This window comes from Bufo gargarizans, chromosome 2, assembly GCF_014858855.1.
Source record: "Bufo gargarizans isolate SCDJY-AF-19 chromosome 2, ASM1485885v1, whole genome shotgun sequence".
Classification (NCBI taxonomy): domain Eukaryota; kingdom Metazoa; phylum Chordata; class Amphibia; order Anura; family Bufonidae; genus Bufo; species Bufo gargarizans.
In genome coordinates this window covers 163,660,179-163,676,432 of record NC_058081.1, presented here as the reverse complement: position 1 = coordinate 163,676,432, position 16,254 = coordinate 163,660,179, and the positions used below count along the sequence as shown (strand labels likewise).

The following is a 16,254-nucleotide window of genomic DNA, read 5'->3' as shown; positions in this document are numbered from 1 at the left end:
CCTGATGCACCCCAGATTCATGGATTCAGTCACAACAACGTTTTTACCAGCAAGGTGATCAGCATACAACATTCTTAGGCCTCTTTCACACGAGCGTGATGGACTGGCTCCGGATGCGTTCCGTGAAACTCACACCGTTTTGCGAGCAAGTTCACTCAGTTTTGTCTGCGATTGCGTTCAATTCTTTCGGCGCAGGTGCAATGCGTTTTGATGCGTTTTTCATGCGCGTGATAAAAAAAATGAAGGTTTACAAACATCTCTTAGCAACCATCAATGAAAAACGCATCGCATCCGCACTTGCTTGCGGATGCAATGTGTTTTTCACTGAAGCCCCATTCACTTCTATTGGGCCAGGGCTGCGTGAAAAAAAAAAAAAAAGCTGAATATAGAACATGCTGTGTTTTTCACGCAACGCAGAACTGATTTGTGAAAAAAAACGCTCATGTACACAGCCCCATTGAAATGAATGGGTGAGGATTCAGTGCGGGTGCTATGCGTTCACGTCACGCATTGCACCTGCGTGGAAAACTCACTTGTTCAGACACCCTGCACACTTCAGGTACGATTTAGGCTATTTTTATTATAGGAACCACACGCCATCATGTGAATTGTGAACAGTACTAGGGACTGTAGCAACAAAGAGTAAACTAAGGGCCATTACTTCCAACTACTTGCTTAACTCATGCTTAGACATCTGTGTGGATTTTGCTGCTGCCCCCATACAGTGTAACGTCTCCTTGTGGCTGCTGTCCCGCCGAACACTGCCATACAGTGTGACAATGAATGTCTCCAAGTTGTGGCTGCCTGGACGCTGCCCCAAGTCAATGTCTGCTTGTGGCCCCCCATTATCCCCATAAAGTGCAACGTCTCCTTGTGGCTGACCCCATACAGTGCAACGTCTCCTTGTGGCTGACCCCATACAGTGCAACGTCTCCTTGTGGCTGACCCCATACAGTGCAACGTCTCCTTGTGGCTGACCCCATACAGTGCAACGTCTCCTTGTGGCTGACCCCATACAGTGCAGCGTCTCCTTGTGGCTGACCCCATACAGTGCAGCGTCTCCTTGTGGCTGACCCCATACAGTGCAGCGTCTCCTTGTGGCTGACCCCATACAGTGCAGCGTCTCCTTGTGGCTGACCCCATACAGTGCAGCGTCTCCTTGTGGCTGACCCCATACAGTGCAGCGTCTCCTTGTGGCTGACCCCATACAGTGCAGCGTCTCCTTGTGGCTGACCCCATACAGTGCAGCGTCTCCTTGTGGCTGACCCCATACAGTGCAGCGTCTCCTTGTGGCTGACCCCATACAGTGCAGCGTCTCCTTGTGGCTGACCCCATACAGTGCAGCGTCTCCTTGTGGCTGCCCCCATACAGTGCAGCGTCTCCTTGTGGCTGCCCCCATACAGTGCAGCGTCTCCTTGTGGCTGCCCCCATACAGTGCAGCGTCTCCTTGTGGCTGCCCCCATACAGTGCAGCGTCTCCTTGTGGCTGCCCCCATACAGTGCAGCGTCTCCTTGTGGCTGCCCACATACAGTGCAGCGTCTCCTTGTGGCTGCCCCCATACAGTGCAGCGTCTCCTTGTGGCTGCCCCCATACAGTGCAGCGTCTCCTTGTGGCTGCCCCCATACAGTGCAGCGTCTCCTTGTGGCTGCCCCCATACAGTGCAGCGTCTCCTTGTGGCTGCCCCCATACAGTGCAGCGTCTCCTTGTGGCTGCCCCCATACAGTGCAGCGTCTCCTTGTGGCTGCCCCCATACAGTGCAGCGTCTCCTTGTGGCTGCCCCCATACAGTGCAGCGTCTCCTTGTGGCTGCCCCCATACAGTGCAGCGTCTCCTTGTGGCTGACCCCATACAGTGCAACGTCTCCTTGTGGCTGACCCCATACAGTGTAACGTCTCCTTGAGGCCCCAAGTATTTTTTCTTCTAAATGGGTATTTATCGCAATATATATCATCGCAATAAATTTCTTAATATCGTTATCGTGGGAATATTTTTGATACCGCCCAACCCTACCAACACACCAACTTGATTATTTGCAATTCTGGTGTTGTGATTGCGGCACAATTGTAAATTGTGCAGTGACCCCACTTATTTCTAGGCTAGCACCATTACACTGCGACATTTGGGCGCAACAGCTGTGACCAAGATTGCTGCTTAGCCAAAATGTTACTCCATTGACTTTAATGTAAGTCACTTGTGACACGTGACTCACCTGCGACTTTTCCGTGACTTGGCTGTGTTTTTAGTGTACAACTACACGGTGACCCTGGAATGTGACTAGGATTGCAGGGGCTTCACAGTCGCGGCACACCTTCACTGGGACCTCATTTATCTCTATGGGATCACTGCTACACTGCGATGCCCCTGCAATCCTGACCGTGACCAGTGTCACCCTATTGCAGGGGTGCCAACCGTACAGGAATTTCTGGCCAGTCCATAAAAATAGGTGACCTTGTTCCTGGGTCCATAAAAAAAATAAAAAATGCTCCCTGGTCCATGCAAGACAATGACGCCTGTGGACAGGTACCCTTGCAGGTCGTCTAGCATGCAGACCACACTGATGTAAACCGTTTAGAATGGTCTGACATGACACTTGGTTGCCTCTCACCTCCCTTAAATGTGCCTGGAGTTGTGTGACATTCATCATCCGGTTCTGCAGGGCATTGGTCACAATGATGCGGTCATCAGTGTGGTATGTGGTCAAAGGACGTCCACTTCTATGTCTTTCTGTGACTCTTCCAGTCTCTCTGTATCTGTGTTACAACCTGCTGATGGCTCTGTGACACTCTAAGCTCAGTGGCCACTTCTGTCTGAGAACACCCTGCTTGAAGCCTCGCAATGATGAGGTACTGCTGGTCAATTGTTAGGTGTCATCTGGGTCTCATGATGTCAAAATGTGAACAGCATGATGAGGAGGACTGTTTAAATACCAATTCTAATTGAACAAGGAAATGTATTGGGCGATTCATGGATCAAACACCTGTTGTGAATTCTGCAGTTAAGCTACTGAAACATTGGACCTGTGCATTCAAAAGTTTAGAGAAGGTCACACTAAGTTCACCTGTAAAGGTTAGAGGGCATTTTAGGTTCATCCTGAAATTTCACCCACAAGACAAATATCATGTTTTCTGAGACATTTATTTCTTATAATCTTTATAATTCATTATGGTTTTCCAATTTGTCCGTAAAAATTTTGGCTTTATGTGATTTTGGGATAAGTTGTGCATAAAAAAAAATAAAAATTCTGGTTGGCAACCCTGCTGTGTAGCTGTACTCTAAGGCTGGGTTCACACCTGAGCGTTTTACAGCGCGTTCCTACGCGCTGTAAAACGCTCAACAAGGAGAAACCAATGCTTCCCTGTGGGAATGGTTCTCACCTGGGCGTTTTACAGCGCGTTCGCCCGACGCTCCAAAAAGTACATGAGCGACTTTGGGGCGTTTTGACGCGCGTTTGTGGCCATAGGACACTGTAGTCAATCACACAAACGCGCGTTTACTATTACAAAAAACGCGCATAAAAATGCGCGACAAAAACGCGCGTAAAACGCGCGTTTGTGCAACGCTCAGGTGTGAACCCAGCGTAAGGCTACGTCTACACGATGACATTTGTCGCGCGACCATTCGAGATGGATTTTTCTGCGACTGTTGCGTCGCAGTATATTGCAGCGCGACACCATAGACTGCCATTATAAAAATTGTCGCGCGACATTAGTGCAACAAAATGTTGCAGTGTAGTTGTGCCCTATCTGTTGCGCGACTTATTGTCGTCGTGTAGCCGTAGCCTTAGGCTAGGGCTATCGCGCAACAACATTGCAACACGTATGTCGCATCAAGGTCGTGCGAGATTTTTTGCAACGGTAGTCAATGGTGTCGCACTGCGACATGCTGTGACAGTCGCACAAAAAAGTTGTTGCAGTGTAACTGTACCCTGGTCGCAGCCAGGATCCCTGAGTAGCAGTGAATGGGATCGCTGCAGCAGTTGCACGAAATCCAGCTGCAGAAAAGTCATGCATATTGTTTGTCACCTCAGGCGGAGTTCACACTTCAGTTATTCGGTCCGTTATTTCCACCAGTTATTGTGAGCCAAACCCCCTGGTGAAGCCTCCACAGAGATAAGTGCAATGGAGAGATCTGCTCCTGTTCTGACCAAATCACTGACGTGTGAACTTGGCCTCAATCTCTGATAGTGTGGACTCTCTCCTCCGGGACAGGAGGGGTTAAAAAGCATTCCCTTCCCAGGCCTGATGTTTGACGCGCTCTCTGTCGCCCCCTGCGGGCCGCAGCGCGGGATGGTCTGTGACAGGCGGCGGTGGTGGATGCTCTAGCTGCAGCCGATGGGAGGCAGAGTCAGCCCAGCAAGCAAGGAAAGAATCACAGCTTCTCCAGCCATCACTGATACCCACAATGCACAGAGACGGACACCGAAATAGAGAGCCGGCTAGCAGGTAACATGGCTGCGCTGGTCGCCACCTTCCACTGAGGACCTCGCCCGGACCGCGAGCAGAAGGCAGGAGACGTCGCGGAGCGCGGGATCTGAGGCGGGGACCGGGGCGCTGCCGGCAGCAGCATGGCAGCCCTGGAGCTCTACACAAAGGTAAGTGTGCGCCCGCTGCGATGAATGAATCCCCCTCCCCCTGGCCATTGTGCGGCACCGCATCCATGGTCTACACCCAGATCATACGTGGTGCATACATGTAATGCATGTTACTGGGATAGGGCATGAAGGTATAATACATGGGTGGCATGGGTTCTGATTGGACCAGGTCTGTATAATACGCCTGGATGTGATCTACGTGTGTTCCTTCATAGGATCTGCGTGTATTTGGCATGTCTCAGGGCTAGATATGTGTCTGCTGACAGTACAGATGCTGCATATTTAGGTATCTTGAAGGGGGGGGCAGATGTTCTCGGGTCTTTGGGGCGGAGGCTGATGTGACACCGGGCGACCGGTTTGTCCTTGACATCTCCTTCTGGTCAGTAATTCCATAGTCTTTGTGCTGGGATATGTCGGCTGTTGGCGGAGGGATGAAAGCAGATTATTCCTCCTGGAATATGCATCATCTGCAGCTGATGTCTGACCTGGTGAAATGTACCGTGTGTGAACAGAGCACTGGATCCAAGAGAGAAGATGCCACCCAATGTGATGCGGCCATAGAACTGTTAGGCCTCAGTCAACGAGTCCCTGGATTCTTGGAAAAAAATTATAATTTTAAGCTAAAAAGCTGATCTGTCAGCTGGTTCGGACATGCGCCTATAGCTGGGTAGAACGTTAGGTGGTATGGAGGTTGAGTAGATACATAAGAACCGACTAGGGATGCTAAATACTTGGGAGGCCTTCTTACAGACTTTGCATTGGGGGCCAGGAGCTCCAGTCTTTGCCATATCCCGTAGGAGAAATGAAATTGGTCTTCTTCCTAGGAAAGGTGCCGTCTATTACATTCCACGAGCCATTGGAAATAGAAGGGCAATGAATGATGGGCTAGATAAACCTCAGGCCTTGTTCAGTGAATCGTGGACTCGTTGACTTTTGATGTTTGTTCACACATCAGTGGTTTTCCAGTCACCATGGGTCATGGAGACATGCACTACATCGGTCTATCATGTGGACCTGTGTTTGGTTGGTCTGTTTTTCATAGACCACTGGTGGGCGATGCTCCGGAATTTCATTTTCAGCCTAGCAGTGTCCGTGGAATAAGGAGGACAAAAAAAGAACATCAAGTGGACACAGAAGTATGAAGGAGGCCTCACCATTTGAGTCACACACATGTAGTGGCCTCCATACTCTTTGTAGTCCTCCCAATATAAGCAGCTCTTGAGGTGTCTGACGGTCCTTCCCTACTCTTACCACCACAGCGGCGACATAATTCCGCTACAGTTCTTCTTTTCTAGGCGCCACCATTGTACAATGAAAATGAAGGTGCACGTATAAGATTGTCTGCTGACATCTGTCTAGCCTTCATCTGAAATCAGAACCATGTTTTTTCATCAGTTGTATTTGAAAGGCCTACGACTCAGTGATGGCTAACCTTGGCACTCCAGCTGTGGTGAAACTACGACTCCCAGCATGCTCCATTTATTTCTATAGAGTTCTGAGAGCAGCCAAGCAAGGGGGGCATCTTGGGAGTTGTAGTTTTACCACAGCTGGAGTGCCAAGGTTAGCCATCACTACGTCTTGTCACCTGTGTTTTTAACTTTTTATCTAAGTTTTCATTGCTTTTAGTTATGAAAGTTGATGGAGTGTTTGGAATGGATCCATCTAAAGGAAAAAATAAAATTAAATGCAGATTCTTTTGATGGTCTTGTCATTGAACAGCGGTTGGACACATCTGTATATTTACTGTGTACATACAGTATATAGTTGTCTCTATTTTACAAATTACAGCCTTATCTTTCTTTTTTGCAGCATTTGTACTGTATATTGTTTGTTTTTTTTGCACCCGCACCGAATCCAGACCCATTCATTATAGGCTGTGCACATGAGCAGTGATTTTCACGCATCACTTGTGCGTTGCGTGAAAATCGCAGCATGCTCTATTTTGTGCGTTTTTTACGCAACGCAGGCCCTATAGAAGTGAATGGGGCTGCGTGAAAATCGCAAGCAAGTGCGGATGCGGTGCGATTTTCACGCACAGTTGCTAGGAAAAATCGCAATATAGCATGGTTATAAGGGAAAAAAAATAACATTCTTAATGCAGAATGCATAGTAAAATAGGGCTGGAGGGGTTAAAAAAATAAATAAAATAATAATAATAATTTAAAGAGGACCTTTCACCTAAAAAAAAAATGTAAACTAAGACCATAGCTTTACTTACATGCCCCCATGAAGTGTTGATCGTTTTTTCTTTTTTCAAACTGTGCCCCCGTTTGTCCGCTATGCCCCCCCGGAATAATTCCCGCCGTCTATGCTAATGAGCCAGCCTCAAATGGGCTGGCTTTAAAAGTTCTCCTCGGCGTGCCTTCTCTCTTCTCCCTGGCACGGAGCGCATCCAATCAGCGCGCTCCGCTCTTAGCCAGGGAGAAGACGCTCCAGTTCTCGCGAGACTTCAGAGAACTGGAGCGATTTCGTCTATCCGGCTAAGAGCGGAGCGCGCTGATTGGATGCGCTCCGTGCCAGGGAGAAGAGAGAAGGCACGCCGAGGAGAACTTTTAAAGCCAGCCCATTTGAGGCTGGCTCATTAGCATAGACGGCGGGAATTATTCCGGGGGGGCATAGCGGACAAACGGGGGCACAGTTTGAAAAAAGAAAAAACGATCAACACTTCATGGGGGCATGTAAGTAAAGCTATGGTCTTAGTTTACATTTTTTTTTTTTTAGGTGAAAGGTCCTCTTTAACTCATCCATTCTTTCTTCTTTGAGGAAAAGGACCTGTGGTGATGTCACTGCGCTCATTACATGGTCCATCACATGATCCATCACCATGGTGATGGATCATGTGATGGACCATGTGATGAGCACAGTGACGTCACCACAGGTCCTTTCCCTCCTGAACAGCAAAGAAGAAGACAGAAGAGAAGCCGGGCTTGCACAAACAAGTTGATGAGACGAGTTCAATTTTTTTTTTTTTTAAACCCCTATCTTACTAAGTATTCTGTGTTAAGAATGCAATTATTTTCTCTTATAACCATGTTATAAGGGAAAGTAATAGAATCTACACAACACCTAACCCAAACTTCAGTGAAGAAGCTCAGGTTTGGGTATCAAACATGCCGATTTTTCTCACGCGCGTGCAAAACGCATTAAAATGTTTTGCAATTGCGCATTTTCCCGCGACGCACCCGCATCTTATCCGGACCAAATCCATAACACCCATGTGAAAGAGGCCTAAGGCATATTGGTACACCATAGACTTTTTCCAGGGTGTGGGTGCCCACAGAGTGGCCGGTGAGTGTCGCCGTGCCATAGGTTCACCACCACTGTCCTAGACTGTATTTCAGCCACATCAGCTGGAGCCCCTGTGGTTATCGTAACCTAGTGTAGATGATCGTAGAACCCTATAGTGAAATAAGTTCAATTCAGGTGAAGGATACACGCACAATTTAAAGGTGTTGTGAAATAATGGAGGTTTTTTGGTACCCACCCTCCTTGGCCAGACGTGTAAAGGAAAGATGACTTACCTGCTTCCCAATGCAGCCTCCCCGCTCCTCCTCCAGACCTGCAATGCTCCACTGGGCTCCCTTGCTGTAAACATCCAGTTTGATATCGCCACGGCCAGTCACTGGCAGCAGTGGTGACCGGCTCCCCTTACGTCATGATATATGGTCACGTGACGCAAGGGGATCCGCGTCTATGTCAATACAGATGTTTACACCGAGGGAGAAGATGGAGCAGGGAGCCTGCGCCGGGAAGTAGATAAGTCCTCTTTCCTTTACAGGTCTGGTAAAGTGTCCGATTCTTGCACAACCCCTTTTAAAAGGGGCATCCAGGGCTTGAAATTGAAGACCACGACCCCCTATGTTGACCAGATACAGTGTCGTCGTTATAGTGGTGCTGTCCGTGATAATACAGCTTTTTGGGATTCACGTGAATGGGATAAAGCGGTAGTAAGTGGTAATACCAGGAACTCCAAGGGCAGGCTGTGAATTTCGATGTCCTGGATAACTATTTTGCACAAAAGTAGAAAAAAATGGCTGTGCTGTCTTTCAGAAAAGTACCTTCTAGTCCGTAGGTTGTGTATGGAGTATTGGAGCTCAGCCCCAATGAAGTGAATGAGTCTGACCTGCAATACCTTACACAAACTGTCAACAGATGTGGCGCTGTTTCTGGAAGAAATCAGCACGCTGATGAAGTACGACCCCTGTACAGTGTTGTGTAGCCTTCACCTTTTGATTCTGAAGTTCAGTTGGTTTTATGGGTAAATTAAAGGTAGACCAGCTGTGAGACATCTTGTAATCTGCCCTGCTCTATAATAATTGTCCCACCACATCACAGCTTGGCAGAATTTGCCCTCAGCTGGCTTTTAGTCTCATTTAAAGGGGTTGTCCCATGAAGACTCCTTATCCACTGTGCAGCCCCTGGGGACATTCACCCGTTTGAATGAAGTGGTGGTCATACCTGCTGCTGGTCCATCCAGTTCTGTTGGGCTGCAGGAGATAGCTGAGCGTTTGCACCCCTGACGTAGCGCTCCGTGCTCTACACTGCTTCCTCTGTTGGGATCGGCGATCACACGATCTCTGGGTGTTCTTGGGCAAAATAGAACTGCTTATTCTGAGAGAACCCAGATCGGCTCTGCATGTGTAAAATGCCCCCACAGTGGGGCTGTTTTCCCCTACAATAGGGGCTCCTTCAGGGGTAAATATCCCCCAGAGGTCTTTTAATGACTTCTTGGAGGAAATATTGTGTGCCAACAGTATATTCTATATTTTGGTAGCCCTGCTAGTGGAAAAGTTAGGGCTGTTAAACTGCCGTGTGCGCTAAATCACAAAAAACGTGTCTGGTCATTAATCTATCATAGTGGCTGAGGCTGGATAATGAATCTGGTTTATGCCACCTGTTTGTTGGTATTCCAGTAAGGCCTCATGCACACGACCGTTGTTGTGTTCCGTTCCGCAAAATGGGGTCCCGTTGTTCCGTGATCCGTTTCTGTTTTTGTTTCCGTTTGTCTTCCTTTATTTTTGGAGGATCACCAGACATGAAGCAAAGTAAAAAAAAAATAAGTCAAGTTTGCAATGCAAATGATAGGGAAAAAAAACGACGCGGATGACAATCTTGTGTGCCTCCGCATTTTTTCACGGTCCCATTGACTTGACTGGGTCTGCAAACCGTTTTCCGTGAAAAAAATAGGACAGGTTATATTTTTTGGACGGACTGGAACCACAGACGCGGATGACAAACGGTGCATTAGCCGAGTTTTCAACTGACCTATTGAAAGTCAATGGGTCTGCAGAACATCACGAAAAACGGAACAACGGACACGGAATTAAACAACGGTCGTGTGCATGAGGCCTTAGATTAAGTTTTCCCATATCCACAGGATAGGATTATAGGGGATAACAATTAGATCGGTGGGGGTCCTACCACTGGGACCCTCTACGACCACAAGAACAGGGGCCCCATACCCCCTGCAGCCCCCCTGAAATTAATGTGGATAGCGGATACCGCAACTTCAAACAACCAGAATACCCCTTTAATTCCTACAAGTTACACTAGCAGTATTTTGGTCGCCATTTTGCCTCAGTATTTCTAAACCAAAACGGTGAAAGGGTCCAGGAGAAAGACTGGGTACAAATCTTATACGTTCTCATTCTTGTGAACGAAATGCTGACAAAATATTAAACTTGTGAAAGTGGCCGTTATCGTCGTATAACACGTAAATCAATGTAATGTGTATGGCCAGCTTTAGGGCATGGTCACGCTTGGCCGCTTTGTTTCTGAGATTAAGAATCTTTTCTATACTTCTGTATGGGGTGGTTTGTCAGACATTTTTGCGTCCATATTTCAATCCACCAATAATGGTTCTGCAAAGTAGGCACCTTCCGTGTACAGTCTGTATTTCTCACATTAAAGACTCGTGCACACGGCTGTTGGATGCTTTGCAGTCCACAAATTGCAGATCAACAAAACGTGGATACCAGTCGCGTGCATTCCGCATTTTACAGACCGGCCAGCCCCTAATAGAACAGTCTTATCCTTATCCTTGTCCGTAATTCGGACAGTAATAGGATATGTTCTGTTTTTTTGTGGAACGGCCATGTGGACATACAGACAAGGAATACATAAAACCGAAAAAAATAAAAAAATTGTGTGCATGAGCCCTAATAGAGAGAACTATTCTCACAATATGGACTGGAATAGAACATGTTCTATAATGTGCGGAACAGTCACATGGATCCACTAAAATATGGATGTGTGCATGGCCCTATAGAAATAATTGGGTCAGTGTCCAAAGTGTGGATAGCAGAAGGATGAAAATACAGAGGTGCTCTAAGGCCCCTTTCACACGGGCGAGTTTTCCGTGCGGGTGCGGTGAACGCATTGCACCCGCACTGAATCCTGACCCATTCATTTCTATAGGGCTGTGCACATGAGCGGTGATTTTCACGCATCACTTGTGCGTTGAGTGAAAATCGCAGCATGCTCTATATTGTCCGATTTTAACGTGACGCAGGCCCCATAGAAGTGAATGGGAAGCGTGAAAATCGCATAGCATCCGCACGCAAGTACGGATGCGGTGCGATTTTCACACACGGTTGCTAGGAGACGATCGGGATGGAGACCCGATCATTATTTTCCCTTATAACATGGTTAGAAGGGAAAATAATAGCATTCTGAATACAGAATGCATAGTAAAACAGCGCTAGAGGGGTTAAAAAATTTTTTAATTTTTTTTTAACTCACCTTAGTCCACTTGATCGCGAAGCTGGCATCTCCTTGACGTCACTCCGGTCATCACATGGTACGTCACATGATCTTTTACCATGGTGATTCACCATGGTAAAAGACCATGTGATGACCGGAGTGACGTCATCAAAGGTCCTTAACCTGTATTTAATGCAGCAGCTCACCCCAGGTCTTGTTCATCAGCAGAGGAGACACAAGGAGATGCGGGCATCGCGATCAAGTGGACTAAGGTGAGTTAATTTTATCTTTTAACCCCTCTAGCGCTGTTTTACTATGCATTCTGTATTCAGAATGTATTATTTTCCCTTATAACCATGTTATAAGGGAAAATAATACAATCTTCAGAACATCAATCCCAAGCCCGAACTTCTGTGAAGAAGTTCGGGTACCAAACATGTGCGATTTTTCTCACGCGAGTGCAACGCATGACAATGTTTTGCACTCGCGCGGAAAAATCGCGCATTTTCCCGCAACGCACCCGCCTCTTATCCGGGCAAAAAAACTGACGCCCGTGTGAAAGAGGCCTAATAATGCAAGGATGGAATCGCAGCAGCTTCCAGTAGAAAAAAAGTCCTTCCCTTTTAGGGCTTATGCACACGACCGTATGCCCGTGGTTTCCGCAATACAAACAGGCACCGTCCGTGTGCACTCTGTGCTGCCTGCGGATTGACTTGAATGGGCCCGTGATCCACAAGATACGATCGAAGATAGGACTTCACCTATTTTTTTTTTTCAGAGAGGAAGAACTACAAAGCGCTTCCGGGGGCTTTCGGGTCCGTGCCTCAGCAATGCAAAAAGATAGAACAAGTCCTTTTTTTGGCCGTATCTTGTGTATAGTGTACTCATTCAAGTCAGTGGGTCCGCACTCCAATACTGAGATTACACAACCGCAGCGTAATGCAGTACCAGCAAAGGGTATGATACATTTATCAGATATGTCCTGAAAGGACACTTGGCATGTATTTTCCTCCCATACATGCCCCTAAGCGAAGGTTAGCATTTTCAAGTGTGGTTTGAAGGACATGCTAGCAGTGAACCTTGTGGAGATCCGGGAAGCACTGCTTTATCATAACGCTAACTGGTGATCCTTCAGTATCAAAGGAATAATATTTTTGTACATAAGCATTGTTTGTGGCCACAAATGTTGAATGGCTTCCCCTTTATTTCATGACTAATAGACCTTGAAATGTGGGAATTGTAACGTTTGTTTCCTGCTCAGAATGTGTGCTCTCTGCATGGTTTCTATGTGCATACCGTATTTACACCCTTTTAAGATCATCGTAATATAGTAAAACGCTGCTTTTAGGGCACCCTTTTATAGCTGCTGGGAACATGACTTTCATCAATGACATTAAATTTGGTGGGATGGAGGAGAGGATTGGAGGGTCTGGAGCTGTACTACTTGAGTAGAGTGGCTCATTAAAGTCTAAAAACTCCATTTTTCTTTCTTTATTTATTTTTGGCACATGGTTCTCTGCCACGCATCAGGAACTGCTGCATGGCTGCTACATCTGAATATGCCCTTGGGGTACAGTCTCCAAGAGCAGAAGTCAGGCCTCCCAAGACTCGATCGTTAAAAAATGATTGCTATTGGGTGCACAGTTACGTTTAACACGTTGGTCAATAGTGGATGTGTGCGATAATGGACTGGAAAATTGGGTATTTCAGCGTTCACATATTGATGACTTATCCTCCAGATAGTAAAATAATTTTTATATACAGAGCAGCACTTCAGTACCTTGATGACATGCAATGGAAGATGTGCAACAGCCAGTCTTTGACCCCCTGATCCAAGGTAGTCCACAGATAGAAAGTTCAAATAGTAGTTGACGGCAGCAGCATATTCTTCCCAAAACTTCTTGATTTGTAGTTACTCCATGAAAAAATGTACAAACAGGCCCATAAAAGTAGCAACGTTTCAACTACGCAGTAGTCTTTGTCAAGCTTGATAGGTCATCAGTATCAGATCAGTGGGGGTCCGACGCCCGGCACCCCCACTGATCAGCCATTTACAGCAGCCTTCTGCTTCATCCACATCCATACAACAGTAGTATTAACTGAGGGTGCCAAAATGTGGTGAGACTCTCTGTGAAGGGAGGAAAAATCATGTGATATCAAGAAAACAGAAAGCAGGCAGTACTTGCCTAAATATGCCCCAAAATAAATAGCCTGTAATTGATCCCTTTTTTTGTCTAATGGGCAAAATAGAAAGTGGCCTATGTTGGACCACTGACTTATTAGGTAAGAGCAGTGTATGTGAATCATAATGACAATACCAAGGATAGCCCATCACTATTGAAAAACCCTTTTCAAAAATATTATGCAGTTTTCAAACCAGCACCTGGATCTGAATACTTTTGTCACCGCATGTCATTCAATGAAAACTATCTGTATAACGCCACCGTGTTATATTTTTTGTGTTGATCTTTTTCTAATTTCTCTGTCCTGCTCATGGAGATGGAATCACATGTTCAGTTCCATCCTTTAACTGCCACCAGAAAGGGCACACCCCTTGATCGGTTTGGGCACTTTTATAGTATTTTACATTTCCTTAAAGGAAACCGATCACCAGGATTTTGCGCATAGAGCTGGGGACATGGGCTGCTAGATGGCCACTAGCACATCTGCAGTACCCAGGTCCCATAGCTCTCTGCGCTTTTATTGTGTTAAAAAACAGTTTTGATTGATATGCAAATGACCTGATATGAGTCCTGTAGCCGGAGATGAGTCAAGCGGAAAGGAGCCCAGCACCGCCCCGCGTCCTCCAAATCTCCTCCTTGCTGGCTGACGTCACAGAGCTGGAGCGCCGAAATCTCGCGATGCGCGAGCTAGCGCATGCGCAGTGTCGGCATCATGTTCATTCCCTGTACTGGCATCAGCACAGGGAACGAACTATGCATGTGCTAGCTCGCGCATCGCGAGATTTCGGCGCTCCAGCTCTGTGACGTCAGCCAGCAAGGAGTAAATTCGGAGGACGCGGGGCGGTGCTGGGCTCCTTTCCGCTTGAATCATCTCAGGTCATTTGCATATGGATCAAAACTGTTTTTTTACACAATAAAAGCACACAGAGCTATGGGGACTGGGTATTGCAGATGTGCTAGTGGCCATCTAGTGACCCATGTCCTCGGCTCTATGCACAAAATCCCGGTGACAGGTTCCCTTTAATGTATGCTCTTTTCTTTCTTTCGTATTAACTAACTTTCTCCTGATCCCAGCTTTGTTGCTATTTTCCCTACGAATTGTTCAATTCACACAGACACTTTATAGGGAGTCGGCACAGTGAAAGCAGGAGAAAATTGGGCGTGCGCAGAACGCTTCCTCCTGCATCTGCGCAGTACTAAAAATGCTTGATGGGACAGGAGCAGATGGATGAGTCGAGAGAGTGCACGCACTACTAAATGGACAGTGCCACGGACATCACAGCCACCTTTTACAGAAGAGGATTCGACCACAAAATAACAGCAAAGCAGGGGTCAGGAAGAAAGCTAATTTATATGATGGAAAGATTACAGAGTGTACCGTAAGGAAATGTCAAAGACTATCAAAGTGTGCAACCCCTTTAAGCTGCCATAAATGTAGCAGAACAGTTGGCGCATTGAATGTGAAGATCTCCGGATCCATGCATTATTCATGGGATAACCCTTTTTATAGGTTGTGTACTTTCTTCAAAACCCTTTTTTTATGTTGCTCTAATGCAATCCTAAAATAAAACATCAGGAATAGTCTGAATGAGAAGTTCTTCTGCTTTGTGTCTAAAACACCTCTGGAGACCCATTTCACAGCCAGGCAGGAGGTGAGCTTTTTCTGTCTCTCTCCCTGGCTGTGATGGAAGAAGTAAACGCCCCTGAGAAACACGGCCATCTCCTCCTCCCTATACCAACGGTATGGATCTCCATACCAGGGAACCAGAACGGGGGGCACAGCAGGGGAACAGAGCAGCCCATCGACAGAAAAAATGAATAAGCGATATCGCGTGCCCTACACTGCCAGGTACTTATATTTTAATGTCAGGACCGGTGAAGGGTCCACCATACTCATAGCTGTCCATAGATTTGACTTTCTAGGGCACGGAGGACCAGAGATGTGCCATAGTACATAAGGCCGAAAAAAGACATTTGTCCATCCAGTTCGGCCTGTCATCCTGCAAGTTGATCCAGAGGAAGACAAAAAAAAAGGCCTTCCTCTGGTGCCTAATATATTAGAAGGGGCAGGCATCTCACTGCAGCGCTGAAGTAGGTCAGCACTACTGTATCAAAGGAATCCCCCCATTGTATTCAGTTTGTCCTGCCTACATTAGGTTTATTTCACATGAGTGAGCTTTCTGACTGGTTGAGGTCCGTTTCTACAATGGCCAACATCTGGACTGAACCCTTACTCGTTCATTTCAATGTTATGTGCACCTGAGCATTGTTTCTGACCATCTGTAAGGAAAAATCACAGCATCTTCTGTCTTCACCCGTTTTTCATGCAGTCATTGGGTCGTTAAAAAATACCTGAAGGACTGATGGCTGCTAGGAGATGCTGTGTTTTATCGTTCAGTTTTTCTTCAGGCACGTCAAAAACTGATGCCGTCTGTGCGACAAAACAGAAAAACTGAACAGATTTGCAGAAAACTGAAGAAAATCTGAGGGGGAAAAAGGTCAGTTTTAGGCTACCTGGACACTGCGCATTTGTATGCAGAAAATCTGTATAAAAAATAAAACATCAAATAAGGCTTCTTTCACACAAAAGATACGAATTGGCTCCGGATGCAATCAGGGAAACTCGCTCCATTTTTCAAGAAAGTTCAGGCAGTTTTGTCTGCGATTGTGTTCAGTTTTTTCCGCGCGGGTGCAATAAGTTTTGATGTGTTTTTCACGCACGTGATAAAAAAACTAAAGATTTGCAAACAACATCTCCTAGCAAACATCAGAGAAAAGT

General features: G+C 46.6%; 1 protein-coding gene across 14 annotated transcripts in view; it reads left to right on the top strand.

Annotated features, from left to right (window-relative positions):
• The first annotated feature begins 4,290 nt into the window (after window positions 1-4,290).
• The window catches only part of MYO5A (myosin VA), a 160,722-nt gene continuing 148,758 nt past the window's right edge, over window positions 4,291-16,254 (top strand). For all 14 annotated transcript variants that reach the window (XM_044279658.1, XM_044279660.1, XM_044279651.1 and 11 more), the window contains exon 1: window positions 4,291-4,590. In XM_044279658.1, coding sequence (XP_044135593.1) covers window positions 4,564-4,590 — 27 coding nt within the window. In that variant the 5' untranslated portion in view covers window positions 4,291-4,563. The remainder of the gene's footprint in view (window positions 4,591-16,254) is intronic.